Source organism: Kogia breviceps, chromosome 2 (assembly GCF_026419965.1).
Source record: "Kogia breviceps isolate mKogBre1 chromosome 2, mKogBre1 haplotype 1, whole genome shotgun sequence".
NCBI classification, from domain to species: domain Eukaryota; kingdom Metazoa; phylum Chordata; class Mammalia; order Artiodactyla; family Physeteridae; genus Kogia; species Kogia breviceps.
In genome coordinates this window covers 61,843,131-61,867,631 of record NC_081311.1, presented here as the reverse complement: position 1 = coordinate 61,867,631, position 24,501 = coordinate 61,843,131, and the positions used below count along the sequence as shown (strand labels likewise).

The window sequence follows — 24,501 nt, the reverse complement described above, 5'->3', positions numbered from 1 at the left end:
GTGGCGGACCAGGGCTTGAACCGGTGTCCCCTGCATTGGCAGGCGGATTCTTAACCACTGCACCACCAGGGAAGCCCCACTTAGCTTCTTTGTACCTCCCTTTCTCATCTGATTAAGGAAGGAGAGCGTGGCAGTAAGGATCCAGAGGGCTGGTGGGAGAACCTGGAGCTGCCAAAGGGCTTTCTAAGAGGGTGACAGATGTGGGGTAGGGGGGACAGTGCTCTTCCTCTAAGGGAATCATTATGAATGTGGGCAAGGGCTCTGGGGATATGTGGGGTCTGGGCTCAGACTTAGGGCGTGAATGGGGGAGGGGTGGCCCTTTGGGCAGCACTATCCTGCCTTGGCAAATGCCTTCCCTTTTCTGTATTTCCACACAGCGATGGACCCTCCTCAGCTTTATATTTTTTAAATAGTGGCTTTATTTTATTTTTTAAATATTTATTTATTTAGTTATTTAATTGTACCAGGTCTTAGTTGCAGCTCATGAGCTCCTTAGTTGCGGCATGCATGTGGGATCTAGTTCCCTGACCAGGGATCACACCCTGGCCCCCTGCTTTGGGAACGTGGAGTTTAGCCACTGTGCCACCAGGGAAGTCCCTAAGTAATGGCTTTAGTTTTGTAATAATGATAGATGTTTAATATGCACAATTCAAGTAAAATGGATGAATACTGAGAAGAAAGCAACAAATCACCCCTCAACCCTACATCCAGATGTAACTGGTTAGCTATCTGGTCCACATACTTCTCTAGGCCTATATATAAAGAAAGGGGGGCAGTGGAGGGACAGAAAGTTTTATAAACATGGGGGAAATGCACAATTTAATTTAGCTTTAGGCCAGTGTTGTAAAGAGGCTGTCTGCCCCCAAAGCGGCCCCTCTCATCTGTTCAATAACCTACATGAGGGCCTGGTGTGGGGCAAGGGAACTTTCACACCAGGATCTTTTTTTTTTTTTCCATTTTCACCAAGAACTTTATTGAACAACGCATTCACCCTTTTGTTCCACTATCTTCTGCCATTTTTCAGGCAACTTCATAATTCTGTCTTCCCAAAACTTTTTATCTTTTTGAACAAACAACTGTTCCAGGTGCCTTTTACAGTCTTCCAGGGAATTGAAATTTTTTCTATTAAGAGAACTTTGTAAAGACCAAAATAAATGGAAATCCGAAGGTGCAATGTCTGGTGAATATGGAGGATGAATCAGAACTTCCCAGCCAAGCTGTAACAGTTTTTGCCTGGTCATCAGAGAAACATGAGGTCTTGCGTTATCCTGATGGAAGATTATGCATTTTCTGTTGACTAATTCTGGATGATTTTTGTCACGTGCCTCTTTCAGTTGTTCTAACTGGGAGCAGTACTTGTTGGAATTAATCGTTTGGTTTTCCGGAAGGAGCTCATAATAGAGGACTCCCTTCCAATCCTACCATATACACAACATCACCTTCTGTGGATGAAGACCAGCCTTTGGTGTGGTTCACAGTGGTTCATTTTGTTTGCCCCACGATCTCTTCCATTCCAAACTGTCGTACAGTATCGACTTTTCATCGCCCGTCACAATTTGTTTTAAAAACAGCACGTTTTCATTATGTTTCAGTAGAGAATCGCATGCGGAAATGTGGTTAAGAAGTTTTTTTTCGCTTAACTTATGTGGAACCCAAACATCGAAGCGATTCACATAACCAAGCTGGTGCATATGATTTTCAAGGCTTGATTTGGATACTTTGAGTATGTCGGCTGTCTCCTGCGTGGTATAACATTGATTGTTCTCAATTACTGTTTCGATTTGATCGCTATCAACTTCAACTGGTCTACCGGACCGTGGAGCATCGTCCGGCAAGAAATCTCCAGCACGAAACTTCAAAAACCACTTTTGACACGTTCCATCAGTCGCAGCACCTTCTCCATACGCTGCACAAATCTTTTTGTTCGTGCCAGGATCTTTAAAACCTCTTTAAATTCAGACAAATTACGAAAAGGGAGCCAGTTGAATCACAGATCTTCCTTGACTTATGATGAGGTTACATCCCGATAAACCCATCATAAATTGAAAATGCATTTAATATACCTAATCTACCAAACATCATAGCTTAGCCTAGCCTACCTTAAACATGCTCAGAACACTTACATTAGCCTACAACTAGTTGGGCAACATCATCTCACACAAAGCCTATTTTATAATAGAGTGTTGAACCTCTCATGTAATTTATTGAATACTGAAAGTTTATAACAGAACGGTTGTGTGGGTGTAGAATGGGTGTAAGTGTATCAGTTGTTTACCCTCCTAACTGTGACGGTGTGACTGACTGGGAGCCCCAGCTGATCGTACAGCATATCACTAGCCCCAATTCAAGTACGGTTACTACTGAATGTATGTCGCTTTTGCACCATCTTAAAAGACAACTATCTTAAGTCAGGGACCTTCTGTAGTACACTCTGGCGCTAGAACAGTGGCTTTCAATCTTTTGGACCAAAGCCTCAGACAGAGACACACACACATCACTGAAACGAAAGTCGTATGAAACCCGTGCGTATCCTTATTACGCATCCTTAATACACTCTGATATTTTCTGTCTATACGATTCTGTTCTTTAAAAAAAATAAAAGCTTATACAACCTACCAAATTGATTGCACAACTGAAATTTGAAACGTATGGCTCTAGAACAGTGATTTTCAAACTTAAGCGTGCATCAGAATCACTTGCAGCGCTTATTTTTTGTGTGTGTGTATGTGTGTGTGTTTTTTTTTTTTTTTTTTTTTGCGGTACGCGGGCCTCTCACTGTTGCGGCCTCTCCCGTTGCGGAGCACAGGCTCCGGACGCGGAGGCTCAGCGGCCATGGCTCACGGGCCCAGCCGCTCCGCGGCATGTGGGATCTTCCCGGACCGGGGCACGAACCCGTGTCCCCTGCATCGGCAGGCGGATTCTCAACCACTGCGCCACCAGGGAAGCCCTGCAGCGCTTGTTAAGACAGCTTGCCATGCCCACCCCGAGAGATTCTGATTGAGGAGGTCTGGGGAGGGGCCTGAGAATGTGCATTCTGTCAAGTTCCCAGGTGCTGCTGGCCCAGGACCCCACTTTGAGACCCCACCCTCCTAGAATATGTTTTAAGACAATGTACTCCCTTGGCAGAGACTACCAGAGGATTTTCTGTATTCAACAGATAATAACTACTGATGGCTAGCACATAAGTTGTAGGTCTCTGGCATTTTTGAGGATGCTGATCAGGCACTGTCTTTGGGATCTTCAACACCACCCTCCTGAAATCCAACTCACTATTAATATCAAGTGCTGAAAAAAGGTCTGCTAAGCAAAAAGACATTTATGCCCAATCCTGGTTGAATTGCCTGCCTCTTAATACCAAGCCCACAGAACATAAAACACCCCCAGCCCTTTTGAAAACACTGTTCTATAAGGCAATGAAAGGTGTCATTTACCATGTGGATTTCACCTTTCTGTTTTTTTCAACAGAAGAAGGTAGGTGAAGTGTGACCACCCCATGGAGAAAGTTGTCTCCTGGCTCTGGTTGGGGTCTGGTGGGTTTCACTATCCCTGGATTGCCAGCTTTAATGGGAAACTCTTCCCGGCCTGAGTGCCCGCATCAGCACTCGAGCTTTCCAGCCTGCTAACTTCTGAAACTGGCCTATGTTCCAAGCTGCCTCTGTTCCTCCAATCAGGGGACTCAGCCCCCACCCCTAATCCTTCCCCTTCCCCTTCATAGCCTTGGGGCCCTGCCCCAGCCCTGCAGTTTTCCAGAAGCCAGCCCTCAGCTGGGAGCAGCTTCGTGAGGGAGAGAAGTGTTAAATGGGCACAGAGCCCTTCTGTTCCATTAACAATGGCCCGTTGATGACTGGATTCTGCCCAGTTGGCCCCCTTGACTGGACTTCGGAGAGGAGGAAAGACTCCAGCCCCCCAGGCAGCTACTTCTGGGTGTGAGGTTGATTCAGAGGCCAAGGCCTCTGTCTGCCCACAGAACCTCATTCTTCAGGCCCTGATGCAGCAGTGAGAAGCCCTCTCACCCCTCCCATCCCATCCCAGGGGTAGTTTGGGGCCCCAGGAGTGATTCACTTCAGTCTAATTCAACAAGCATCTTTTGACCAGCTCCTGGGCACTGAGGCTCAGTGCTAAGTAGCTGTGGGAATAAGAATAACTGCTGACATGAATTCAGTGCTTATTATAGTCAGCCCCACCCTGGCTACCCAACAGAGTCACTAGGGAGCTTATAAAAATTGCAAAGCATAGACACTTCCCCCACCCCCAAATTTTCAGGAGTGAATCCCGGGCACTACTCTGTAAAAGCTCTCAAAGTGCTTCTCATGCCCAGCTGAGATTAAGCATCACCAGTCTCCTACTGGCTAAACACTGTGCTGAGCATTTAACTTGCAGCATCCGGTTTCATGGGGTACATGCTTGTGGGAGGCTGAATAATTCCCCCCCCACAAGATCTCCACATATGAATCCCCACATCTGTGGACATGTTACATCACATGGTAAAAGGGACTTGGCAGTGTGATTAAGGATTTTGAGATAGGGAGCTTATCCTGGATTATCCAAGCGGGCCCAGTGTAATCATCAGGGTCCTTATAATAGGGAGATTTGACTACAGAAGAGGGGGTCTGAGTAATGCATTAAGAAGGACTCAACCAGCCATTGCTGGCTTTGAAGATGGAGGAAGGGGCCATGAGCCATGGAAAGCAGGCAGCCTCTAGAAGCTGGAAAAGGCAAGGAAGAAGTTTCTCCCAGAGACTCCAGAAGGAATGCAGGCCTGCTGACACGTTGATTTTAGGCCAGTGAAACTGACCTTGGACTTGATATTCAGATCTGGAAGGTAATAAATATGTGCTGTTTTAAGCTACAAAGTTTGTGGTAATGTGTTAATACAGGGCTATTACTAACCGTATTTTATAGACAAGGCACAGAAATATGAGGCACTCACTTGGGGTCACACAGCTAGGGGTCACGGATGGCAGAGCTGGAACAGGAGGAACTCAGGTGCATCTGACCCCTTAATCTGTGCTCTCTCCACCTTACTGCACTGCCCCTACTTTGCGGCCAAACAGACATGGATTCAAATCCCAGTTCTGCCATGCTCTGTCTTTGTGTCCTTTGCTAGTGATGGGTACGTCTGGCCGGGGGGAGGCTGCATATGGGGGAACATGTGACGGCCAATTGGAATGCTAGGGTGGGCCAGGTTGTTTCCAGGTGGAGCACCATGTGGAAGAGTTTGGACTTGATTCTGAAGGAATGGAGCTCACAGGGTGCCAGCCTATTCTTGCCTCTGCATTTCATGATGCTGCCTCAGACTTTCAGGCCCACTCAGTCTCTGGGATCTGGCCCTGCTGCAGCAACCCAGCTCCCGTGCAGAACTGCAGGGTTGGGGCCAGGAGCAGCATTCTACTCCTTGTCACCTTCAGCCAGTGACAACCGCTTGTCTGGGGTGACGAGTAAGCTCCCGTTTCACGGAAGGCCAGCAATGGCCCAGTGCCTCCAAAGCACATCTCTTCGAAGGCTCTCCTGCAGCCCTGCCTTTGGGGCCATGCATGTCTTAGAGAAGGAATGTGAGATATAAAGAGGTCCAGAGAGTTAGTTGTTCAGAGTCACACAAGTTGGTAAGGGTCCTGGCCAAGATTCTGATCTGCCCACTGCTGTACAGCTCCTGCCTTTTGGCTAAATCTGCCCGCTCAGCGCTACAGCACAGTGGTTGAGTCCGCGGACTGTGGAGACAGACTTCCTGGGTTCCAATCGCACCTTATAACTGAGGGCAAGTTGTTTGGCCACCGCTTGCTTTAATAGGGGGTGGTGATTATTATCTATGAAGGTGCTGTGGTACCTTCCTCACAGGGTTGTTCTGAGGACTAAATATATTTATGTGTGTGAAGTGCTTGGAACAGTGCCTGGTTCATTAGAAGTGTTAACTTCTGTTATGATTCAGCTCCCCTAGGGCACAGATTCTTTTCCTCCCTCTATTCCCAATGCCTCTTTCCCATGCTTTGCCCAGAGCAAATACTCAGCAAATGAACTTACTGGTTGAATGTGAGCTTTTATCAGCCAGAGGCTCACTAGGTACTTTCCCCAACATATTCACTTTTCAAAAATTCCACCTTAGTTATTCAAACCTTTCTCCCCCTCCTTCTTGCCTGGGAGCTGCAGACTTGCCATAAAGCAGCCTGAAGCTTGCTCTGCCCAGTGGTAGGTCCCGTGAGCAGTTCAGAGATAACCAGGCATCCCCAGATATCACCAACCCTTGAGTGCAAGGTAACTGGGCACAGTTAGCATGGCTGCCCAGATCTCCTCAGTTCAAGGCCATGCCTGACCCACCTGCTCAGGCCTCCTTGGGGTCTCTGAGCCCTGTGGCAGCACAGCTTGAGCACCTAGTCCCGAGTGGCCTCCTAGCTCCTCTCCTATCTGAAGCTCACACCAGGCCTTCCAGCTAATGAGAGGGTCAGATGTCGTGTCATCCCCTCCAGAGTCCTGTCCCCGTCTTTTCTTCTTCCCCTACTGTGAGGATGGGCTTCCTCATCGTTTTACTTCCTCAGAAAGCCCCCAGCTTGTCCTTGCACATGAATAGACCCCAGGAGGGTGGCCAGTCCATGGTGTTCCAAAAAGCCAAACTCGGAATTCCAGATTGGACTCAACTCCTTCACTCCTGCCCCAGGAAGGCCATTTCTGCTCAATCTTATCACCCACCTCTTTTTTTTTTTTTTTTTTTTTTTTGTGATACGCGGGCCTCTCACTGTCGTGGCCTCTCCCGTTGAGGAGCACAGGCTCCGGACGCGCAGGCTCAGCGGCCATGGCTCACGGGCCCAGCCGCTCCGCGGCATGTGGGATCTTCCCGGACCAGGGCACGAACCCGTGACCCCTGCATCGGCAGGCGGATTCTCAACCACTGCGCCACCAGGGAAGCCCATCACCCACCTCTAGCTCCATTTTCCAAAGACCTCTTTAAAACCTGCCTACTGTTGTGGCAGCTGGTTTTCTTCTCTTTTTTTCTAGTTAATTACACTTTTTTTGGTTTTGAGATCATTACAGGTACACGTGCAGTTTTAAGAAATAATACAGAGAGATCCCTTGAACCCATTATGCGGTTTCCCCCAGTGGTGCAAAACTTTAGTGCAATATCACAACCAGGATACTGATGCTGATATAGGCAAGACTCAGAACATTTCCATCACCACAAGGACCCGTCATGTTGCTGTATTATCGTTATGCCTACTTCCCTTCTGCCCTCACCATTCTTTAACTCCTGGCAATACTAATCTGTTCTGCTATCTTATAATTTTGTCATTTCAAGAATGTTATATAAATGGAATCATGCAGTATGTCACCTTTTGAAATTGGCTTTGTTCACTCAATACCTCCCAAATTCATTCAAGTTGTTGTTATCTGTAGTGCATGCCTTTTTATTGCTGAGCAGTATGCCACGGTATAAGGGAGCTGGTTTTAAATGGACCACTCAAACATAGGCCTAAAAGCTTCCCAAGCACCGTATCCCAAGTAAAACAAGAATACTGGCATGTTCACCCGGCATCCACGCCTGGTCAACAAGAGATCAGCAACTCTCCTGTCAGTATGGCCTTGCTGCTGAGCTAGGGTGCACACCGGCAGCAGCTCTGCTGTCTGAGATGCCCTGAGGTGGCGCGCTCTAAGGAAGCTGGGTGCTCTCTAAGGCATGGCTCTCAATCTTTGATCACCTAGGGAGCTTTAAACAATTGATGCCCAAGCCATACCCAGACCAGTTCAATCATAATCTCTGGGTGTGGGACCCGGGCCTCAGCAATTTCTGAAACTCCAGATAATTCTCACATGCTGTCAGGGTCGAAAAGCAGTGCTCAAGAAGATTCAGCAAATGCACAACAGCATGCTACCCCTCTAGCCGCAGCAGACATCACCAAGCAGACACCACACTCTTTTCCTGCGGAGATCGACCTTTTCAAACACGCTTCAGGCAGCCACTTCCAATTGCTCGGCCTTGGCCCAGGAATTGAAATGACTTGCCCTCCCAGCTGAGAAGGCTGAAACTGCTTGGCAACTGCCATATCCAGGTGTGTCTAGGCCTGGGACCTGATGCATTTAGGTGAGCGGCCCTCCAAATCATGCCAGAAAGGAGGGTCCTTGGCCCATAGTAATAGCAGCAGCAAAGCCACAGCAGGCAAGGATTTTCTGGGCTGGTTCCGTAAGAAAAGGCAAAGTGAATCAGCCAGTGTCCTTCCCCTGCGGCAGCCTGCAGCCCAGCTGGGAGAGAGATGTGCGGGCAGAGTGTAAACCAACAGTGCCATCAGCATAGACAGGATCTGGCTCACACTGGTCCAGACCTGTAATAATGACCAGCCTGTGCGCAGTCCTCCTTATTTTCAGAGCCTCACAAAAGCTTACCCAATGCTCACAACAACCCTGTGGGGCTGACCCAGGCTCAGAACAGTTAAATACCTTGCTTAAAATCACCAGACAGGGCTTCCCTGGTGGCCCAGTGGTTAAGAATCCGCCTGCCAATGCAGGGGACATGGGTTCGAGCCCTGGTCCGGGAAGATCCCACATGCCGCGGAGCAACTAAGCCCGTGCACCACAACCAACTACTGAGCCTGCACTCTAGAGCCCGCGAGCCACAACTACTGAGCCCACGTGCCACAACTACTGAGCCCACGTGCCACAACTACTGAAGCCCGTGCTCCGCAATGAAGAGCAGTCCCCGCTCACCACAACTAGAGAAAGCCCACGCACAGCAACGAAGACCCAACGCAGTTATTAATTAATTAATTTTAAAAATCACTAGAGAATAAATGGGACAGCTGGCACCCAAACCAAGTCTAATTGCAAGTCCCCCCTGTCTAGTCCTCAGAGCAGTTAGACATGGACAGCCTGGACCTATCTCCCCACCTTCAGACTCCGTCTCTCCTCTCCAAGGGCTGGGTGTAGATGGACTCCTTCGTGGCCATTGGTCAGCCCAGACAATAGCAGTAGTCAGTGTGGTCTAAGACCCAGGCTGCTCCCCTCTCTCCTACCGCTACCTCCCCTACAGATCTGGCGCCTGAATGGTGGGCAGAACTCCCTGGTGAAAAAGAGAAGAGTCACAAGGAATAAAGCCCCTGCCTACTGTTAACAGGAAGGATTCAATGGGGTCTTGAGGAAACTGTGGGACTGCAGATGACCCTGGACGATCCAAATTCTGTATCCTCTGCATTGAAGACAGTAAGATTGGGAAAAAAAAAAAAACAGGGAGCAAAAGAAATTCTCCTTTCCATCTGTCCCTTACGTGAACATTCTCCAGTGCAGAAAGTCTCCTTAGGAATGTCAGTCAGCAGGAGAAAGCAGGAAGGGGATCATGGGCTTATGCATTGAGAGTTTTTCTCTTCCCAGTTATCTCAGAAATCCTGTCATGGTGGCTCAGCACCACAAAGGCTAATTTTGTACTTGCATCACATCTGATGCAGGTGGGGTGACTCTCCAAGCAGTGGCTCAGGATCTGGGCTGCTTCCATCTTGTATTAAGCTAGTTGGAACATGTGGCCTCCAGTCTTGCCACAGCAAGAGAAGAGAGGACCTGGGGAATGTGTGGGATCATTTTAAGGACCAGGACTTGAAGTGGCTTATATCACTTTAACCTACATCCCCACAGGTCAGAACCTGGTCACTGGCCCAACCTAACTGCAGGAGGGGCTGGGGAAAGTAGAGGGCATGTGGGTACCTGGTGAGCACCAAGTTTCTGCCAGTTGTTTCCCTAGAATTTCACCCACACAATATATTATGGAACATTTGGTTCTTCAATCTAGTATGGGAACAAGTGGCACCACGCATCATTTTGATTTGCCTTTATATGCTTTCTTTAGGCAATTGGCCTCAACTTTTTTCTGCTGTAATACCCATGGCAGATCATGTTCACACTTAAGACACACTCCAATGGACTTGCCCAAATTTTCCCAAAATCCAAAAAACACTTTGTAGGAAAGCCCTAAGAGTTTTAAAATTTTGGCTCTTATTCATAAAAAACATATAAAGGCATGTGAGTAACAATATAAAATTAGCCATGTGAAGATCTTTGCCAGCTGTGGTGTGGAATGGATTGGCAGCCGTTCTGTGCAGTGTCCTAGGCTCTCTGTTACACTACCTCCACTCTCGTTCATGAAAGCACAAGCCAAGCAAGGGAGAAAGGTAGAATTATAAGAACCTTGCATCCATTGCAGTTCCTTTCAAAAGGAATTTTGTTTTTTGAAAAATTTGATGCTTTAACTATTCTTAGTGACCTCACCATTAATTGTAATCTGTGGTGTTTTGTTCAGTAAAGGCCTTTATGTGTTAAATGAAAGGCTTGGAGGATGGATGTACAAGGCACATGTGCTTGAATGGAAGGTTTATATAGGAGGAGACTTGGAATTTGGCTGGCATTGTGGGGTGATGTCAGACAGCAGAATGGTAAACTAAAGGGGGGTGAGGAATTTTGTTTGGTAGCCAGTAAGGATCCCTTAAAGTTGGAGGAGCAAACTGGTTTTATCTCACATGCCTGCTCTAATGGATTGGCACTGCACTGAGAAGGCTTATGAGGCTACATCTAGTCTCAGCTGAAAAGAGGACAATGATTGACTATTGATGTCTGCCCCAGGCATAGGACTGCTGAATGGAATGTGTACCATTTATTTGACATCCCTGTGCTAAAGGTTATTGAGTGGACTAAGCCATGAGAGTCAGGGTGATAAAGTTTGGCAGGGCCATCACTAACCTGGGAGGCAGGAGACCTATGTAGTAGTTCAAGTTTTGTCACCATCCAGTTATGCCTTGGTCAAGCACTTCCCTTCTCTGAACCTGAATTGCTATAGATGAAAAATGAGGAAGGGTGGATAAGAAAGTTTCCAAACCCTTTCCAATTCTGACATTCTGCAGTTTTAGGGCAAAAGCCATGTTTTCCATGATTGGTGGGGTAGTGTATAGGCCAGATTTCTCTTGAACCTTTCCGAAAGAAATGCACACTTGAGCAGTTGAAGGCAAGTACAGCTAGAGTTGGAAAGCTGAGCTGCTTTGTGTAAGGCTGCTGACCTGAGTCCCTGCTGACAGCATGATTTTGTCCTGGGGGCAAAAATCCACCAGCATTCAACTTGACCTCAGCCTGACAGATCTGAGGCCTGATGCCTCTGTTCACCACAGCCAGAGTGGAGCTGACTACTCCGCAGGGGTCCACTGTACACCATGGCTTCTGTCATTCTGCAGCCACACTCCTGTCAGCGCACTCAGCACTTCCTGGAGATGGGGGCCCGAATGGAATTTGTGAGCAGCTCTGGCCTATAGGGAAGCTGGGGAGAGAGCATCCTTAAGGGTTCTGCCTATGGTGTTTCTGGGTCTCTCTCCGGCTGCTCTGCTGCTTCAGGGCTACAGGTGACTGCAGTGCCTGGGATGGGGAAAGTCAGCAAGTTTATCCCCAGATGAGTCTAAGAGTGAGGATGAGATGCCCAGAGCCAAATGCTATCCGTAAGTGAGCAGATGTTGGCTCTGCCTGAGGGGTGTTTGTAGCTGTGGTCAGATCAGGTTATCACTGTTTCCTTCACCCTGGTATTTTTAGACCCCCACCCCACTGCAACCATTCCAGTACTTGCCACTAGTCACAAGCCACAGAGTCTGCTGCATCTGTAAAGACAGGGTGAGTGGTTCCTTAGTAGGACCATTTATCACAACTTGGGCTTGGATTAAGCATTTCACTAGCATCTTATTGAATTCCTCATGACCACTGAGTATACAGTAGATGCTGTAAGTGTCCCATTTATAAATAATGAAACCACTCAAGTTTAAGTTCCTTTCCTAAGGTCACAGGGCTTCAAAGTCAATATGTAAAAGCAAAGAAGTCAAGACAGTCACTGTATAATTTGTTCAGGCTCTTGCAAAATGTCTGTCTGTGTCTCTATGTCTGTCTCTCTGTCTCTGTTTCTTTCCCTCTCTCTCTCTCTCTATATATATATATATATAAAATCAATGGCATGTTAATCATCTTCCTCACTAACATGGGGGAAGAGAAACTACAAGAAACTCAGCCAATTCTTAAACACAGTTATGAATCCATTCATTCACCTCACAAACATGTTGAGCCCTGCCACGTGCCAGGCGCTGTGGGTGCAGCAGAGAACAGGAATGCTGTCCAAGGAAGGAACCAGGGATCCTCCTGGAGTCCTCTGTTGCCCTCCTTCACCCTGCCTATTGTTTATGAATTCTTTTTTTTTTTTTTTTTTTACTGTGGAAAATAGACATACCATAAAATGTACTATTTTAACCATTTTTAAGTGCACAGTTCAGTGGCATTAAGTGCATTCATGTTGTGTGCCACCTTCACTACTATCCATCTCCAGAACTTTTTCATTTTCCCCAACTGACACTGTGTCCTCATTAAACACCAACTCCCTATTTCCCCTCCCCCCAGGGCCAGGCAACCACCCTTCTCCTTTCTGTCTCTACAAATTTCGCTCTTCTAGGTACCTCATGTACGTTGAATCACACAGGATTTGTCCTTTTGCGTCTGGCTTATTTCACTTCACAAGCATACTGTCCTCAAGGCTCATCCACGCTATGCAAGTCACAGGCACCACGCGGGTTTCCTTAAGGTTTCACATGTCTGTCCTTCCTCTTGTCCACTCTGTCCCTGTTTGCTCAGGCTGCCTCCTCTCTCCTGGGCCAGTGCAGAAGGGACAGCCTGCTCTCCCGGCCTCCAGTCCTTCTTCCAATGCATTTTCCATGCCGCTTCCTAAGTAATCTTACATTTCTCTTTTTAAGTTTCAGATGAGATTTTAAAGCTTATTAATTAAAGTGGTACATGTGCATGGTTGTCAAAAATTCAAATCCAAAAGGGTAGAAAGTGAAAAGAATCATCACTTAATACTCCATTTTTGTAGCTGCACATCAGCATTTTTAACCCCTGCCTGGCTGGCTTTCATTGTGTGCCAATGCACCACAGTTACTCAGCCAGCCCTGTCTGCTGAGACACTCAAGTCGCTTCTCACACGTTGGACTTCCAGAGCTGGGTGCACATCCTTGGCCACGAATCTCGGCCCACGTCCAGGTCAGTTGCAAACAAGCCAACAGACTCCTCACCAGGCTGCCTGGCTGCATGGCTGTGGGCCTCCTGGACACCAGCCTCTGCTGCAGCTCCTGACTGGGCAAGGGCTGGAAAGCCCAGAGCGGTGGGTCAGCTCCAACGTGGCCCAGGGCCTAGGGTTCAGCGTGAGAGGCACGGGAGGTACCTGTGCGGATAGGGAGGCTGGGACTGTTCTCGGGCCTGTATCCGTGCAGCCGTCAGCGTTCTGCACAGGATGTGCTTCTCATGCAGCTGAGCAGGCCCTGGGGGCAGAGAGTGTGCTGTCCCCTACCCTCCGCACAGCCAAACGGGGCCGAGGGGCAGCAGGGTCTGTCCCAGTCAGGGCTGGCTCCCTCCGAGTCTGTGGAGGGTAGAGGCCCCACCCACCAGGCTGGCCTCAGCCCCGTGGTCCGCCTCGTGGCTCTGGCCCACAGCTCCTCACGAGTTCTTGGAGGCCCACGGCCACTCAGGTGACACGTACCTCCAGCTTTGGAGCACGTACTCTGGCTCTATCTTGGCTGAGGTTGGACATGTGCCCAAAAGGAAGTTTTAGATGGTTTGTTCTTGGGAGAGGAAGCTGGAGCCCTGGGATGTGAGGAACCTGGGGAGGAATGATAGCCCCGGGCTGCGCAGGGGGGCATCCATCAGCCAGGCCTCCATCCGCTTCCTCGTTCTCTCCTTCCTTCTCTCACTGGTTCATCCAACGGCTCCTGGCCATTTACTCTCTTGTCAGACACTAAGCTCGACAGCCCAAGCCATCTCTGGACATACCTTTGTGAAACAGAACCTTGCCTGGACAGGCCACTGGATGGACTCCTGCATCCCCCAAGCAGAGGTCACCTATGAGCGCGTGTGCTCCTGCCCTCCGTCTCCACTCTAGGGGATCCAGAGACAACTCACAAAAAGCCCCACGAGGTCTCCCTTCCCAGGTGTCTGGAGAGATGGCATGGTTGCAGCAGCCTCTCGGCCCCCTAGGCTGCAGCTCATGAGTTAGTTCAGAATTTTCCCATGATGGGCTTCACTGTTCATATCTCTGCCCAGGAGCCTCCTCCATCTCAGCTCCTGGCCTCCCTCGGCTTAGGCGGCTCCTCCTCCTGCCCAGTGGAAAGGCTGTGAGCAGGGCCTGCCACAGCTGAGGCCCCAGTCCCCACTGTGCTCTTGGCCCCAAGCAAGCCAAGGGAGGGGAGTGGAGCTTTGCTGCCTGATGCAACGTCCGGCAGGGCCCATCCCTTATCAGAGCGCCGTTCACAGCAGACTCTGGGACCCCACCTCCCCCACGGGAGGCAGTGGCAGGCCCAGTGCCTGCCTGGGAGCCATCCAAGTAGAAAACTGTTCTCTTGTGAAGGCCCCTTGCCAGGTCACGAGGGAGGCCTGAGCAGAAAGGCCTCTGAGGGGAGAGCCGGGTAGGGGAGCTGGTGCCTAGAGTTGCGGGCCTCAGATCACAGCCTGCTTTCTTTCCAGTGCTCCCTCACTGAGATTGCCTGGGATGCCTTTGCTTGTTTCTGCCCTCCCTACTGTTAGCACATAGCTGGAGAGACTTGGAACTGAAAGCCACAAGGCCTAGTTTCTTTATCCTCAAAAAGGCATCCCAGATTGATATAATTCAAGAGACTGATGTATGTGAAGCCCCAAGCGCCAAGGTTTGCCCATAGTACACACGCGTAGCACACACATGTAGTATGTACATGTAGTATCCACTCAGCCCATGCTTGTAGTACACACTCAGGGCATATAATCAGTGCACATCCGCAGCACAGGTCACAGCGCACATATATGCTTCACTTAGGGAACAATGGCTTTTTCTTCTTCCTCTTTGTATTTTCCATCAACTTAGAATGATTAAGCATCTCACAGTGGGCTAAGTGCTTTGGAAAAGGCATCCATCTATTCATTCTACAAAAATTATAAGACACCTACTATGCCTGGTGCACATGGAGCAGGGCACTGGGCGTACAAAGATGAAGCAGACAGAGAGCTCTCCCCGCAGGGAGCTCACATTCCAGTCACTGAAATAGGCAACAAACAAGTACATTTCCATCCCTGAAGGAAATAAAGCAGGGTGCTGAGAGGGAACATGATAGAGAGAGGGGAGATGGTCAACATTAGGTCAGTGGTCAGGGAAGGACTCCGGAGGAGGGGACATTTGAGCTGAGTACTGAGTATAACTGGGCCCAGGACGGCTGCCCCACTCCCCACTGCATCTAGGCAAGAGCTGGGCTGGCACATGACCCTGGCCTTCAGCACTGACCCTGGTGCCCTGGAAATATGACCTCCACTGGCATCCCAGCAGGGACGTACCACCTTTTCCTTTGGCTGTCACAATTTCCTTTTGCTGGTGTTGGGGGGAGGAAAGGTATCAAGTACTCCCCTGGGAAATGGCGTCCGCCAAGAAAAGGAAGAGATTTTTCATTCTTCCCATGAGCTAAGCAAAGGGGGCACCACGGGTTTCGGGAGGGAGGCAGCACAAAGTTTTGTCCAGTGTCACAGATATCACAGACACACTTCTTGCAAAGGGCCTCCTGCAGGCCAGGTTCTACCTGAGTGACCCCCATCCCAGCCCTGTCCTTGTCCCTCATGACCCGTGACCTCCTGGCATTTGTGACCCTCTGCTACCCCTGGGTCTGAACCTATCTTGTCTGCCTGCCCACTTGCCTGCTGGCCTGCCAAAGCTAACCCTAGAGGTAGCCTGCCTGGGCAGGGCAAAGGAGCCAACAGCCTGCCTGCGGTTTCATTTGGAGGGAGTTTTCACCCTTGGGTCTTCCTTTTAGGACAATGTCGTGAAGGTTCTCAGGAATCTGGTATTATTTGGGGGGTGAGGGGGCTGGGACAGCGACTTAAAAATAGAAACAGTGTCCGGAAGGGAGGGAAGGAGAAGGTTCAGGATCTTTGTCATCGAGGCAACCAAAGTTCTAAATCTTACCAAAGATGTTAGACCCAAAAGAGAGAGGACAGTGAACACAACTCCCCCTGGGCCACACCTGCCTTGTCTCCCTCTCCCATGTACCAGATACTGCTCCTCACAGCAACTTTATGTAGTAGGAACCACCCTTTCCATGCCACCAGTGAAGAAAGTGAGGCCCAGAGAGGTTAAGTCACTTATACAATGCCACACAGCATGGTAGACATGCAGAAAGGACGAGAGCCCAGGACTTTTGGTCCTAGCTCCTTCTGCTTCCCTCACATCATCAGACCCAGGCAACTCTCAGCTGAGAGCCAAGAGGGAAGAAAGCCAGGATTTCAACCCTTTGTGCTCTGCAGACTCAGTACTGGGGCTCACCCTCCCAGCAGGATAGGTGGCCGCGCATCCCACCACAGGGTAAACCGGGTGCATGGGGAACATGGCCCTGCCCGGCATTCTGCAAATGAATGCTGACAGCCTTCCAGGCACCAGCTTCAACGGGTTGACTCACCAGTGTTTTGCTGGGCAGCTGATATGTGGTGGGTGCCACTCTAGACGCTGGTCCTGACTTCAGAGAACTTGCAGTCTGGGAATGGGAGACAGACAGACCATCAGCTGGAAAGCCCAACCACATGTGCTATGGTGGGGGTGCTGGGGGGGTGTCACTATAGAACATCAAGAGGCTGGAATGACGTAGATCTGAGGGGTGATCAGGCTGCTGCTTATCTCTCTCAACCTCAGTTTCCTCATCTGTAAAATGGGATGGTCGCTACCTAATAGGGCTTTTGTGAAATGAGGAAATGCAAGTCAAGTGCTTAGCATGATACCAGGCATAGAATAGTAACTTTATAAATTTCAATAAATTTCATCTACCCATATCCTTCTAGTTGACTCTTTCAACCAGAGTGTAAGCCCCATGAGGGCATGGGCCGGGTCTGCTTGTGCACTGCTGTATTGCTAGTGCCTAGAATGGCACATAGTAGGTGCTCAGAAAATATTTGTTTAATGAGTGCATAGGAAATGGCCCAGAAGAATTAGGAAGAGGCAAAAATATTCAGTTGCCCTTGAAATGGCCTTGCAGCCCTCTTCCCTCCTGGCTCCCCTCCAACTACCCACACTCACAAAGCACCCCAGCATTCTGCCAGGGAGAGCTGCCCACTGCCCCACCACCACTCTGCCCTGCACAGCTGAGGAACTCCACTCCAGCTGCCAGGGTACACATCTGTCTTCTCACAAGCCTCACTGCTTTCTCCAGAGGGTAGATTTTCTGGCTGTCCCTAAAGCCACTTCCACTGTGTGATGAAGGTGTGGCCCTGGGACCCTCCTTTCTGCCCTCCCATTCCTCCATGTCATCAGCTTGGAAGAAATCCATCTTTCCCAGAAAGAAGGATGGTCCTGGATGTCCTGCACAAGGTCACAGTAAGATTTTTCCAAACTTGGAGCAGACTGTCTCCCATGGATGAGGGTCCTCGTGGAGAAAGGGATAGACTTTTGGAAGAGGGGGCTGTGCTGGAATCTTGGGGCTTGTGGTACGGGACAGTATGTGTGTGATGGTGAGGACGAGTGAAAGAAATGGTGATTTAGGCTCCACTGGGCAATGGTGTTTTTACTGCAGCTTTAAAAAATATATACACTTTCCGTTAAGAGTCATTTATTCCTCTAACCATTCTGTCATTTAGCAGCCATGCATGAGTGTCTCCTGTGTGCCTGGCCCAGTGTTAAGGGACAATGAGGGACCCAGACAAACTCCCTGCCCTCCACAAAGGGATGATCAGCACTGAACAAGTCATTACAAATGGGCCTGCTTTATGACAAAGTCTCAGGTGCTAAAGGGAGTCTTTGTACTGTGGTGGGGCCGAGGGGGCCCTAACCTATCCCGGGGAAGCTGCCCCACGAAGCTGAGACCTGAAGGCCAAGGCCATGTGAAGGATTTTGTTAGAATTCACATGCTATGGTGAAAAACCTTTAATTCTAAAAAATTTATACATCCAGGACTTCCCTGTTAGCACAATGGTTAAGAATCCACCTGCCAATGCAGGGGACACGGGTTCAATCCCCAGTCTGGGAAGATCCCACATGCCGTGGAGCAACTAAGCCCATGTGCCACAACTACTGAGCCTGCGCTCTAGAGCCCACAAGCCACAACTACTGAAGCCCGTGCACCTAGAGCCCGTGCTCCGCAACAAGAGAAGCCACCGCAATGAGAAGCCCATGCACCACAACGAAGAGTAGCCCCCGCTCACTGCAACTAGAGAAAGCCCGCGCGCAGCAACGAAGACCCAACGCAGCCAAAATAAACAAAAACAAAAATTATACATCTGCATGGTAAAATTTCTAATAGTGCACAATGTTACACAGCAAACATTAAGACTCACCCCACCCTTCTCTCCTGACCTACCCGTCCCTTTGTTACAGGCCTTGTGTATCCCTGTGGTCATAGTCCACTTTTCTCTCCCTTTTTTTTTTTTTTTTTTTCAAATGGGATCATACTACATCAGAGGTTCTCAACCAGGGATGATTTTGTACCTCCCCCCTGCCCAGAGGACATCTGACAATGTCTGGAGATATTTTTGCTTGTCACATCTGAGCAAAGGGGATTCTACTGTTATCTAATGAGTAGAGGCCAAGGATGCTGTTAAACATCCTACAATGCACAGGACAATCCCCACAACAAAGAATTATCTGATCTAAAATGTTATTAGTGCTGACATAAAAAAGAATGAAATAATGCCATTTGCAGCAACATGGATGGACCTAGATTGTCATACTGAGTGAAGTAAGCCAGAGAAAGACAAATATCATACGATATTGATTATATGTGGAATATAAAAAAAGGGTACAAATGAACCTATTTACAAAACAGAAATAGAGTCACAGATGTAGAAGACAAATTTATGGTTACCAAGGGGGAAAGCGGGGGGATAAATTGGGAGATTGGGATTGACATATACACACTACTATATATAAAGTAGATTACTAATAAGGACATACTGTATAGCACAGGGAACTCTGTAATGACCTATATGGAAAAAGAATCTTAAAAAGAGTGGATATATGTATACATATAACTGATTCACTCTGCTGTACAGCAGAAACTAACACAACATTGTAAATCAACTATACTCCAATAAAAATTTTTTTAAAAGTCAGTAGTGCTGAGGCTAAGAAACCCTATCCTATATAAACACACTATGTCTGCAGCTTGCTTATGTATAATATATATACATTATTTATATATAAAATTATAACATTGGGTTGGCCAAAAAGTTCGTTTGGGTTTTTCTGTAACATCTTATGGAAAAACCTGAGCGAACTTTTTGGCCAACGCAATATATAGTAGATTATTCACATCAGCATTAGTAGATCCACCTCATTATTCTTTGTGGCTGCATAATAATCCATTGCTTGCTCCATCATATTTTATTTAGATGTTTTCACTCTTTTGCTACTGCAAACATATTTACTGCAAGGAGTATTCTTTTCATACACTTGCCTTTCAGTCATGTGTGAGGTCAAAGCATAAACTGATGGAAGTGACATGGATGAATCAGAAGGTTCATTGGTATTTTGAATGACCTCATTTCAAGTCTCTGGGGCATAGTCCATTGGGAGAGTGGGTCTGGGGTTCTGACAAAACAGGGCTCTGGTCCCCAAAAGTCTGGTGGAAAAGCTCCTGTTTGTTCTCATCTACAGACAAGGGTGTCCTGACCGCTCATCTCTCCACAGGACCAGGTGTCCCCCACCTGAACGACGAGCCAGGTCCTGAGTGATGTCCCCAAGCTGAGTGCCCATGGCCCTACCCTTTCCCATGGAGAAAGGACTCACTCTGCCCCAGGACTGCCGACACTTTCTGCACAGCCTGAGAATGAGGAGCAAATATGCCCTTTTCCTGGCTTTTGTGGTGGTGGTTTTTGTCTTCATTGAAAAGGAAAATAAAATCATATCAAGGTGAGGGATGCAAGCACAAGTCTTTCCTATCAAGGTGGGGTGGGTGGGGGCAGAGAGGTAGCTTATAGGGCTCTCTGTGGACCTACAAAGGCAATTCCTCAACCAGTAATCATCAGACCTCTCCTGTGCCCGGGCAGTAGGTCATGCCCATATCCTTATTACAGCACAGCTGTGAGACTTGGGCTCAAGACTCAGGCAATCTGAGTTGGAATCCTGATTCTGGCACTTTTTTTTTTTTTTTTTGGCCGCAGCACACGTCTTTCAGGATCTTAGTCCCCCCACCAAGGATCGAACCCATGACCCCTACAGTAGAAGTATGGAGTCCTAACTACTGGACCGCCAGGGAATTCTCCTGATTCTGGCCCTTTCTAGCTGTGACAACTTAGACAAATTATTTCACTTTTCTGTCTTAAGACCCTCTTCTGTAAAATGTGACTAATGATGGGGCCTGCCTTGTTGTAAAGATTAAATAAGAAAATGTAAAAGCATTTAGCCCTGTGCCTGACACACAGTTGGTGTCCTGTACTTGCTGGCCATGGTTATTATTATTAATTAACTTCCTGGCCTAGGATGATGCCTCACATTAACAGCATATCTCCTATACCAATCTGAAGTCATGGATGAGGGTGAGGCAGGGTCCTGGTACAGATACCATGGTGGGCAGGGCTGCCATGTTCAGCTGCCCAGGTTGTGTACTGTTCAACTCCAGGGGTGTGCACTCACAATGGCTACACTGGGAATGCTGCCCCCTAGAGTTGGCAGTGTACCACTGTGTACCCACCCTGCTAGTGGGCCTGCACGACATAGAAATATTTCACAGACCTCCTCTCCCAAGCGCAACCCCTGCAAGAAAGCATCAACCAGGATGGGTAGGTTAGGAATAGGGCTATATAGTAGGCACTACGTTAGTGCCCTCCTTGGGTTCCTTAGCATGGATTGCTCCAGTTTATGCCTACTGGGTCCTATTGCAAGATCCTGCAACTCTCCACCTAAGGGCATTCTCTCCACCTGCACACTGGCAAGCCACAAGTCCTGGGGAGTAAATGCCTCTGGGAGCAGCACTCAGTCAAGGCCAGCTGGGAGCTTCACACCCCTTGGGTAGAGAATCCTGAGGTGTGTTCTATCTACACCATCTCCTGGGGTTCCTCCAGCAGAGCGATTTGGCCACAGGGGTAGCCTGCTCACCCTTATGGACTTCCTTTCCTCCCTGCCTCACTTCCCTACCCCTCTACCCATTCTTCCTGTGATCAAGTCCCAGATAAACTACTTACACTCAAATCCTTGCCTCAAAGTCGGCTTCTGGGTGATTATCCTGGGATGCTCCTCAGGGTGGCCCAGGGGATGGAGACCCCAGTCAGTCACTGACCCCAGTATCCCTCTGTTCTCACAGGGTCTCGGACAAACTGAAGCAGATCCCCCAATCCCTGGTAGATGCCAATAGCACCGACCCAGCCCTAGTCTTGGCCGAGAACGCATCCCTCCTGTCCCTGAGTGAGCTGGATTCGGCCTTCACGAAGCTGCAGAGCCGCCTGCGAAACCTCAGTCTGCAGCTGGGCGTGGAGCCGGCAGAGGAGGCTGAGGAGGAGACCGCAGAGTGGGAGCCAGAGCAGCAGCAAGAGCCCCGCCCACCCGCCGAGGCCCCGCCCCGGCGCCACTTGCTCCTCATGGCCACCACCCGCACGGGCTCCTCGTTTGTAGGCGAGTTCTTCAATCAGCAGGGCAACATCTTCTACCTCTTCGAGCCGCTGTGGCACATCGAGCGCACAGTGTCCTTCGAGCAGGGCGGCGCCAACGCTGCGGGCTCGGCCCTGGTATACCGCGACGTCCTCAAGCAGCTCTTCCTGTGCGACCTGTACCTCCTGGAGCATTTCATCATCCCGGCACCCGAGGACCACCTGACCCAGTTCGTGTTCCGCCGGGGCTCCAGCCGCTCCCTCTGCGAGGACCCTGTGTGCACGCCCCTTGTCAAGAAGGTCTTTGAGAAGTACCCCTGCAAGAACCGCCGCTGCGGTCTCCTCAACATGACGCTGGCCGCCGAGGCCTGCCGCCGCAAGGAGCACATGGCAATCAAGGCCGTCCGCATAAGGCAGCTGGAGTTCCTGCAGCCGCTGGCCGAGGACCCCCGCCTGGACCTCCGTGTCATCCAGCTGGTGCGCGACCCCCGCGCTGTGCTAGCCTCCCGCATGGTGGCCTTCGCCGACAAGTACGAGACCTGGAAGAAGTGGCTGGCCAAGGGACAGGACCAGCTGAGGGAGGAGGAGGTGCAGCGGCTGAAGGGCAACTGTGAGAGCATCCGCCTGTCCGCTGAGCTGGGCCTGAGGCAGCCGGCCTGGCTGCGGGGCCGCTACATGCTGGTGCGCTATGAGGACGTGGCCCTCAGGCCGCTGCAGAAGGCCCAGGAGATGTACCGCTTTGCAGGCATTCCCCTGACTCCGCAGGTGGAGGACTGGATCCAGAAGAACACGCAGGCGGCGCACGACGGCATCTACTCCACGCAGAAGAACTCTTCAGAGCAGTTTGAGAAGTGGCGCTTCAGCATGCCCTTCAAACTAGCGCAGGTGGTACAGGCTGCCTGCGGCCCCGCCATGCGCCTCTTCGGCTACAAGCCTGTGCAGGACGCCGCCTCGCTCTCCAACCGCTCCGTCAGCCTGCTGGAGGAGCGCGGCACCTTCTGGGTCACGTAGGGGACCCGGGCCGTCGAGCACCCCTCCTGGTGAAAGTCCCGCCTTGCCTGCCTCACCCAGGCCAGCTGGGAGACTGCAGCGCCGCCGCAGGGGTGGGCAGGAAGACGTGCAGGGCGTAGGTGGCGCCTGCGCTGTAGAAGTAGGCTGCCAGCCCGCTCGCTTCCCCGCCCTAGCTGTGGGCCTGGAGCTTCCCGCTGAGAACAGGACAGTGGCCGGTCATTTTGTGGGCTGTCAAACCCAGACCTAAGGGGCTGTGGTCTCCTGAGCAGGCCCAGGCAGAGCCTACTGACAAGCCTTTCTCTCCTCTCTGTCTCTCTCTGTCTCTCTCTCTCTGTCTCTCTCTCTCTCTCTCTCACACACACACACACACACACACACACACACACACACACACACACACAGAAATATACATGAAACACACATAGGTGCCTGTAGACCTTGTGGGTCAGAGTCCACAAATATTTAACAACCGGAAGGGGTTTCAGACACTGACTAGTCACAGTCAGACCCCCTGCTGTACTCAGTGTCAACCTTTCAGTTTCTGAATTTCTCCATAATCCAGTGTGGCATCTGGGTGGGTCCCTGGGGAGAGGTGAAATCAGCTCTATATAGAGCTACAAAACAAACATACACATATAAAGACAAATACCTACACTCACACCACACGCACAGGCAGAAGAACATAAAAACACAAACACACACACAGAAAAAATCTTCCCCGTTGCTTTATGCTTTATCTGTATCACACACCTAAAGAAAAGCCTCTGGTTACCTTTTTAGAGTTATTCGGGGAAGGGGGAACGATATACAGTCATGGGCCATGACCCTATTCCCCATCCAAGTTTGAGGCTGAACGGTGGATACAGAACTGCCAAGTCCATGGCCTCTGCCCACCTTAGATTCTCGTGACTACCTCCCCTGACCCATTCATGTCCTTGCTGCTAGCAGGCAGCATGGTTTGAAATGGCATGGCTGAACCTCGTGTGATTGCAGCCCAAAGGCCCTGTCCTAGCTCAGTTGGCTCCCCAAGAGCAGGTCCATATTTGAAAGTGGCCTCAAGCCTGACTGGCAGGAGCATTAGTGGTCCCTGGAGGCAAAAGGCAGCTCATGAGTCATTTCCAGCCAGGCCTCTGTGGGGCAAGGCCCAGAAGGGAATACAGAGTGCTCTTGAGGGAGAAGTCACATCAGGATACCCCGTCCCCTGAGAAGACAGGGGACAGAAGTCAGCCACATGGTTGGTCGTCATGGTTATGTGGTTAGTGTCTGGAATTCCTCATTTAGGGCTCTGGGAAGAGTATTGTTCAATGTGGGATGGGGTGCGTGTTTTATTTTTATTTTTTATTTTTTTAAAGTTATTTATGGTTTGGTCTCTTGTGGCTGTGTTTTCAGGTTTGTTTCTGCAGGAGTGCTGCTTGGAAGCATTGTGGGCTTCAGGGGCTGAGGGGGCCGGGAAGACCAGTGGGGAGCACTTTGGCTCCTGCTGGAGGAGAAGCCTTCCCCCAGAAAGACTAGAGCCAAGGTGTCCACATGGCAGCCCACAGTGCCCCATGGGCTTTTCTGTTTGATCCCATGTGGAACAAATCTCAGAAACCAGTGGCGTTCTTTTGCTGAGTGTCCAGAGATGGCATAAATTAGCAATCCTCACCCCCTCCCCAAGAAGAGGCCAGATTTGAACATCTCTCCCAGGTCCTAACATATTTGCTGGGGTGTCAGGGGCCTATGACCAAGTAGATGTCCCCAGAGTGGAAGCGTTTCCCCATTCCCACCCCAAACTGGGGAGAACTCAGTACCACCTCAGAACTTGCAGGAGGCATCAGCAGTTCACTAAGGGCTGTTTCTGATTTCCTGGACAACCTCTGTATCAGATCCGTCTGATTGTCAAGCCCAGAGGGCTGAGTTTTGTTTTGAGTATTATGGGGAGCAGGGAAATAC

At 49.8% G+C, this 24,501-nt stretch overlaps 1 protein-coding gene across 2 annotated transcripts in view; it reads left to right on the top strand.

Annotated features, from left to right (window-relative positions):
• Positions 1 to 23,936, top strand: part of CHST3 (carbohydrate sulfotransferase 3) — a 38,217-nt gene extending 14,281 nt beyond the window's left edge. For both annotated transcript variants that reach the window (XM_059054234.2, XM_059054235.2), the window contains exons 2-3: positions 19,664 to 19,885; positions 21,276 to 23,936. In XM_059054234.2, coding sequence (XP_058910217.1) covers positions 19,728 to 19,885; positions 21,276 to 22,569 — 1,452 coding nt within the window. In that variant the 5' untranslated portion in view covers positions 19,664 to 19,727 and the 3' untranslated portion in view covers positions 22,570 to 23,936. The remainder of the gene's footprint in view (positions 1 to 19,663; positions 19,886 to 21,275) is intronic.
• The last annotated feature ends 565 nt before the right edge of the window (positions 23,937 to 24,501 follow it).